Source organism: Austrofundulus limnaeus, unplaced genomic scaffold (genome assembly GCF_001266775.1).
Source record: "Austrofundulus limnaeus strain Quisiro unplaced genomic scaffold, Austrofundulus_limnaeus-1.0 Scaffold44, whole genome shotgun sequence".
NCBI classification, from domain to species: domain Eukaryota; kingdom Metazoa; phylum Chordata; class Actinopteri; order Cyprinodontiformes; family Rivulidae; genus Austrofundulus; species Austrofundulus limnaeus.
In genome coordinates this window covers 168,175-176,103 of record NW_013952446.1, presented here as the reverse complement: position 1 = coordinate 176,103, position 7,929 = coordinate 168,175, and the positions used below count along the sequence as shown (strand labels likewise).

The window sequence follows — 7,929 nt, the reverse complement described above, 5'->3', positions numbered from 1 at the left end:
CACACACACACACACACACACACACACACACACACACACACACACACACACACACACACACACACACACACACCTCTTGTGTCTCTCAGAGGGAAAGCTGGCAGTCGAACAGGCAGCTCATTCACTCTAAAGTACATCAGAGGTCTGAGGTGGAAAAAGAGCATCACAGTCGGAGAGTATTCAGCCGACCCGATGACTAAGCAGAAACACGGCAACTTCTTGGCTTTTAACAACTCACATAACATCTTCTCTCATTTCAAAGTTTTTTTTAAGTTCAAAACGATACCAGTGACTATTAAGACTCTGTAAAATTCTGACAATGAGTTCAACATGATGATTCACATCAGAGATGTCAGTTGTTACCTTCCTGTGAGTTGCTGTGCAACCTGAAGTAACGCCTACGATTCGCCTCGTTTTTATTTTTTTTCTGCTTGCTGTGCCGCAAATAAAACTATGACACTGACCTTACAAATGATCCTGCACTTAAAACCACTGTAAGTAATTATGGAGAGCACACACRGCGCTTCAGGAGCCAGTGTTCATTTCAATTCAGACTTTTCAGACATCTTAAATCAGATTAAATAGTTACTGATGACACAGAAAGAAATGCATCARGTAGAGTTGCTCAATATTGGCTGAGGAGTGGTCTAGTCTAACAGCAGCTGGAATAAATGAGATCAGCTGYAATCATAAAAGCTAAAGTCTAAAGAGAAATAAAATATGGTGGAACAGTGTTTTTCTGTTCAAATTCCAATAAACAACCAGACTGTTTCTTAAAAAGAGCTGATGTAATTAATTCTCAGTAATATTTGTTAGATTTTAAATGCTGAGCCATAGAAGTTGTGGTCAAACCATATAATAGACATGCATAGGTCAACTGAAGAATTTATCACAAGGATTTTGCAGGTTCACATTCTAAACTCAGCTTCAAATTAATTTTGTCTCAGAGCCTGTAGGATGCAAAAAAAACCCAACAAAACAAAACATAAAAAACAATAAATAAAATTGAATAACCATCTTCCATCCCACTCTATCACTAGTAATAAGTTTGCCTCTCCCTTCCCTGCTCCTCTGCACTGCAGACGTTATCTCTGTCCCACGTTCTGTCTTTTCCCACAGTCCACTTGTCCACTCCCACCTCCTGTGATATTCTTTGATTATTTTGTGAAAATTACGGATTTTTGAAGGTCAAGATAAACATCCAAAGGGGATGTATGAAACTACAACCAAAGTTGAGATGGCTCCCACTCAGCTACCTTTAGAAAACACAAAAAGGTCAGAACACAGTCACATTGTAGATATTGGGATAAAGTTTGTTGTGGTTGTAGCTAAGTCACACCAGCTACAGCTCATCAGTCTAACTGGTCTCATTTTTTTTCCCGTGGGAAGACATGTCAAAGGTGGGACCTCTGCTCTGGATATATATTTGGATTCTGATCACTGGCTTCTACAGATTGGCTTGGTGGTCTCCTGGTGTTCTACAAAACAGTGTCGGTGGCTATTCAGGCCATTTCCTGGCTGCCTGACCATTATGAAGGATTGCCGTACTATCAGCACTTAGACTTTAGCCTTGTGCGAGCTGGACTCCATCTGCAAGCGGTTCTGCTGAGGGTYGCGGGTCGGCTGTGGTTCCTGGATTTTGCTGGGGAGATGGAATTGATCTTGGAGAAGCTGATAGATCAGCTCAGCGGGATTGTCCACACTATTTGTCTGATTGGATTCGCCACCTTGGGATGTACCAGTGGACATTAAGGCAGATGGAAAATTGTTATTGTCTGCCTGACCAAAAACTTTTTTTCTGTTCCCAAACAACTGATTACAGATTTGTCTCTCCCCCTCCCACGTGACCTTGAAGGCTGTGGATCTAATTTCTCTGGGGTTTTTACGTCAAATTGTGGCTCCTSCCCCACCTCTCCCCCCTCTCACTCYGTCTAATCTGATCCCCTGAAGGTCAATCTGGAGCTGCACAGAATGAACAAGTCAACACCAGTATTCTGAACTACGGGTTTTTCTTTTGGGAGGCTGGATTCTTCGGACTCATTCTTTCTAAACTCACTTATTCCTCTGGCTAACAAATGTGGTCTTGCTTCGTAGAGGTTTTTTTTATAAACACCATAGTGTATCATATTTCATTGATATAATATGATGTTTTTTTTCCTCATCTAACCTTCTGTGGTATTTCGTTTTTTCTTTTTAAAGGTAGCGCAACCCCTGGTTGCTGCATGACCTGATCACCTGTTCCCCCATGTTTTTGTCATGTGTGTGTCTTCTTGAATGGGTGTTGTTAAATGTAATTTCATTGTGCTCCATACAATGACAATAAAGGCATCATCAATCAATCGATCAATCAACCTAAGACTGTTCAAAGAGAGATATTAATTGTTCATAACATTTCACTTTAACAACATTTAGCATTCAATCCAGATTTTGAAAGAGCCGCAGTTCTGTATTTTCATTAAACTGATGCCCTAAAAGCTACTTTTAAGGTAATTATTCTGACTGCAGTGCCGTTATGTTGCAGTTTTTTTGTTTTGGTAGAAAACATTGTGTGCAGTTCTCCTCAAAGAGTTCAGAGAACTGTCAGGTTTTCATATCATATTCAGAACACACACAGCYGCTGCAGCAGACCTCCACTCTTGATGTATTCCTATAAGCAGCTGCGGTAAAGTTGGATTTACCACGTGCAGCAAAACAAGTCTGGAGGACATAAATGTGCCACAGAAAATGGAGGGATTTTGGGGTCACCATCGAACTGTCTGGAAACAAGTCTTCTTTTCAATGAGCAGCAAACCTGACTGCAAAGTGAATTTGTCTGGACGGAACGAGAGCCATCTTATTAACTGYGGGGTCTGAGAGAGAGAGAGGTGCACTGCATGGAAATAAATCAGAGCTGTGACCTGCAGTGTGAAGACTATTTAGACAAGTGAAAACACTCAGTAGTAATTTGTATTAATCGTGTAAATATTGTAATGGATCTCAGGATAGCAAAACTCTTGCCAAACCACAGAGAAATACAAWAGAAGTTAAGATAAGCCCCCYTTTTTTAMTATTAMGTGTTGACAGTTTGATCCCAGATCCTCCACCCTCCGTCTTAACAAGACAGCACCTCAAGAAAATMAATCAAAAGGTTATAAATGCCACTTCTTCTTGTAGCATCACACTGTAAGGGGTAGTGTTATCCATTTTTGTCTGATAGCTTGTTTGTTTTTTTGTAGATATTTTCTTGATTTTATTGTTTATTTTACTTTTATTGTTAAGCTTGCTTTTAGGCATTTTTCTGTTTTTAAATCCTGGTTTTATCTCACCTGTTTTTTATTTTATTTCATGAGCTGTATTTAAATGTTGATTCTGAACAGCAATTTGGTCTGCTGCGGTGCATAAAGTGAAAGAGTAGAAAAAAACTTAGATATTCCTGATTATTATTACTGTTAGACCATCATAAATATACAACTTTATTATTCCAGAAATCTCCAAAAAGTAACTCTTGTTTGGCTCCTTTCAGTTACTTTACAGCCATTCATTTGTCACTTAGTGTGGTTGGCCTGTTCAAAGGTCCCCTTTTATCTCACAAGAAGCAGCACAAATGAGACTTTCATCCAAAAACAAGACTGATTGTATGAATGAATAAATTCACATAAGTGAAACATGAAAATAAGACATATTTTCCTGWTTGTTTTAATTTACAGATGACATGTCACTTTGCCTGCCTTTCAGTCAGCCACCTTATCTCAGATTTGTTTGCCTGAAGACAAGAAAAGGTTAACTGTGCCAGACGTGCAGCTATTTTTACCCCAGAATGTCCTCATTTCAGGGGAATTTATAATGCAAGTTGCTGCCGTTTACAACTGGATTTTCAAACAGGTTGATTCTTTTGACATYAGTTTGACATGAAGCAAAACTAACGATTGATTTGACTTAGTTCATAAACAAAAACCCATTTAACTGCACTGCATGGCCCACATTTCTTCATGAATAACCTGAACTCTTTTTGACTCATTTAATTTTCTCATACCACTGACTTATTTCTTTAAGATCCACTGACTGAACAGTGGAAACATGGGCTTTTTATAAACACAACATTTGTGTGTTTTTACGAAGAAGATTAGCATTTTAATTAAACCTAAGAATTTATTCTCAAACAACAGACATACATAAAAGGTAATGGGTCCACAGGTAAATCTTTCCAGCTGTTGTTTTTAGTTGACAACTTCTTATCTTTAACAATACTACACACATAAGGACAAAATGTTTTTTTTTTAATTTTGAGGTTTTGTAAAGTTTATCCTCAACACATTTAAATCTAAATTGCAAACCAGTTTAAAGAAAAGTCTCATTATTTCTGCTTCCTTTCCCCCTCTGTGTCTGCAGGGAGGTTGCCCAGATCGACCACTTCCTTCAGGAGACGGCGGCACGTGAAGCTAATGCTAAGGTGCGTCTGCAGCAGTTCATCGAGGAGCTTCTGGACCGCGCCGACCGCGCTGAGAAACAGCTGCAGATCATCAGCAGCTGTGGCACCACGCCAAACGGCAGCCTGGGACGCTGCAGTCTTCAGGCATCAAAAGGAACCGGACGTCAGGTTTGGATTTTTTCAAAAACATATTTTATTCACAATGTGATGGATTGAACATGTAAAAAAAAACATCATGTTATTTGTTCTGATGTCAATTTTGTTGATAAATTGTCAGAAATGCTAAAAAAGTCTAACAATACAATAAGCATGAAATGAAGATTGTAAATAGCTTGTACATACAGTATGTAGCACTTAATCAAGTCGCACACTGATGATAGTAAACCATATACAGCTGCCCTGGGTCACACTGGCAGAAGCGGGGCTGCCAATGGACCCCCTGACCACCACCAGCAGGTGGGAATCTGGRTGAAATGTCTTGCCCAAGGACATAACAATTGAGATGGCTGGAATGGGGGGTCGAAACCAGCAGCCCATTGGTTACAGGACGACTCCCCTAACCACTCTGCCACAGCAGSCCTATACATGAAGAAATATTACAAACTCAAATTGAGCCACTTAAAACATCAAACTATAGTATTTTATGTTAATTTTTTACTGCTAAAACCATTTGGAAGCAAATTGACAGGAATTTGTCATTTGTTCAAACATATTTTTTCAGTCAAAAWTGCATGTATATTAAAATAAAATATAACCCACTCAGCATTGTATCTGTAACTTCCTGTTCTGGAGGGCGGATTTGTTACAAACCTTTTTCTACTGAAAACWTAAAAATAGGAAGTCATTAATGTCTGCAGAAAATAAAAATAATTTTCTGTTTTAGAAAATAGGATCAGATTAAAACTTTTTTCAAGTGGAATGTGGTGACCGCAGTGCCGTTCATACTTGAATGGATTAAATAAAGCACCCAAGACGAAAGAAAGAATGACATTCTTTGGATTTTTTTTCTTAGTCAGAATCATGACAATTCTTGACTAAACCAGAGTTTGTTTTCTGCTGTCTTTTTTTAGGAATATGACACGTTTACCACTATGTTGAATCACTGTTTCTTTATTTAAAGTGTTTTAATGGCTTTGGAGCAATTGTTGAAATTTTGCTGGAAAAACTTTTGTCCATTCTGCAAATTCTGAATTTTAATTTAATTTAATAATTATTTATTTATTTATTTTGTAATTTAGATGATTTGTTTATTTATTTTTGTCATAATGTGATGCATACATTGATTTGGACAGCTGGCAGCTCAGTCAAACACTCCCACTGTGGGTCTGTGAAGCCTTGTTGTTTAAAACCAGGCAGGATGAGGTATAATGCTTTCCTTTTAAAACAACGAGACATCCCAGAAAGACATGTAGGTTTAATAGCCAATAATAATAATACCAATAAAACAGTACCCATCCAAATACTGGCTTTTATATATTTTTTTTCTTTAGCACATAAAGCATCTCTGAGAAACCAGATCAAATATTTTCTAATGTTCACTTTTTGTCCACCTGAGATCAGCTTGTGCCCACAGAAGCTCAGAGATATAAAGCATCTTACTTGCATTTTACATTTTCAGATTACATTTCTGAATGTAGCAACATATTATGTTGAGTAAGAATGTTCTTTTAAAAGCATCAGGGGTGTTAAAACCTCTCTACCATGTTAACTTAGCAAATCTGCTGGGAGAAGATAAAGGGGCAGACCAAGAACTTGCTGGAGGGATTATATATCCTCTATGGCACGGGACCACTTTAGATATCAGGGCAGCTGGAGAGGGATGTCTTGTCTGGACCTGTTGCTTCCATGAACTGACCATGTATCAACATAATAAAATGGACTGCTGGGTGATTAGTACACAGAAAAAAAACACGGATTTTGAGCATAAATGTTCCATATTAAAGCCTGCCCACCTCCTGAGCTGAAAGCTTGGGGATGTTTCWGTGATGAGCTATTCAAACAGGAGTAATCCGTAATGATCTTTTGATCAGCTGATGCTTGTGTACCAGTGGGAATTATTGTTTTCAAGGTGAAACAGGCGATATGATCCCTGTCTGTTCAGCATTCAGCTCCATATCTGTTGAAACAGTGCAGCTCTGCAGCAGTTTATCCTCACCAGACAGTGGAGTGCATTAAAAAAATCCCTTTTATATCCTGGAAACTGGAATTCAGTTCTTTGTCCCTGGGCTGTGTACTTGAACTGTAATACCTTTTTTTTCTTCTCCTTATTGCACAAAGATAATAAAAAAACTCTAAAAGCAGGCAAAGGTTGTCCTTAAAAAGACTCTCATTTAAAGTATTATCCAACACCTGTGGAAAAAGAGGTGACCTGTTTCACAGTCTGCTAATGCAATGCCATGGAAACCAAACTCCTGCTTTCTCTCGAGGTTTTGACAGGATTTTTAATGAGACGTGATTCAGCTCTGCCAAAAACAAATCCAGTTTCTCACAACAAATATTATTGAGGATCTTAAAACGAGGTCAAAGCTTGAGTTTAAATTAAATCCTTCCTTTTTTCATTGCATTTTCAAGACTCCACCTGACCCTTGACTCGACCCGAAGGCATGCCTACTTTCTTTAGGTTGAAGCATCACTCCCGCTTCATGTCTGCATGCTCTCGCATCGCTGTCAGACTGTGAGTAATCAGCGTGACGAGGACAAGTGTGCACACTATTTGGCACCTTGTTGCACTGTGAAGGGAAGCCCAGAGAGCAGCCTCCTCCCTTCAAAGCCTGTCRCTCTGCTTCTCTCCACCCGGCGTCAGCGGGGTCGCCCTCGTGTCCCTGCAGTRAGGCGAAGGAAGGAACGATGACTTGCTTCCTGTTTGCTCTTTGTATTGAATTTAAAGAGTTTCCTCACAGAAAACATTAAGAGCGCAGCTTGAATTGTGTTTAGAAAAGAAGAGCCAGAGTCAGGCATTTGTTTAAATTTCACACAAGAGAAATGAGCGTATTTTTGTTCCATCCATCCATTTTTTATTTTTTGAGAGGCGCTCTACTTTTGCTTTCCCCCGCACCGTATCCAGGAGTGGGAACGTAAAATGCTGTTTTCTTGTTSCCTCCGTGATCCGTTCCCACTGGCAGCAGGCCTTGAACACGCTGTAGGGGTAAAAGCAGGGAAAAAGGCAAAGGAGAGACGGTGCTTGTGTTTAAGCACATTCTCCCTTTGATGCATGTCGGCTGCCTGGTACACAGAGTTCCACCTGGCACTGCTTCTCTCTCTCWCACACAGATAAGTAAGCCCTTGTGCAAACACCAAATGGTTCGGTGCACCGACAGCCTTGAGCGATGTGTGAAAGATTGCATTTCTAAGATTGAATACATTAAAAAAAAGGTGTATCTGCTTTCAGAGCAGCATCCTGAACATGTTGAACACTCAGTTTTCTTGGCAGGGCCTCAGGTAATGAATATTGATTAATCAGTCAGTTCCATATATTCAGGGCTTTAAATACAACTAATACAGCCAATGTGTTTGTTAAAAAC

The 7,929-nt window shown here is 39.3% G+C and overlaps 1 protein-coding gene across 2 annotated transcripts in view; it reads left to right on the top strand.

The window, feature by feature from the left end:
* Positions 1-7,929, top strand: part of fbxo41 (F-box protein 41) — a 51,041-nt gene that overhangs the window by 22,937 nt on the left and 20,175 nt on the right. For both annotated transcript variants that reach the window (XM_014007727.1, XM_014007726.1), the window contains exon 4: positions 4,369-4,576. In XM_014007727.1, coding sequence (XP_013863181.1) covers positions 4,369-4,576 — 208 coding nt within the window. The remainder of the gene's footprint in view (positions 1-4,368; positions 4,577-7,929) is intronic.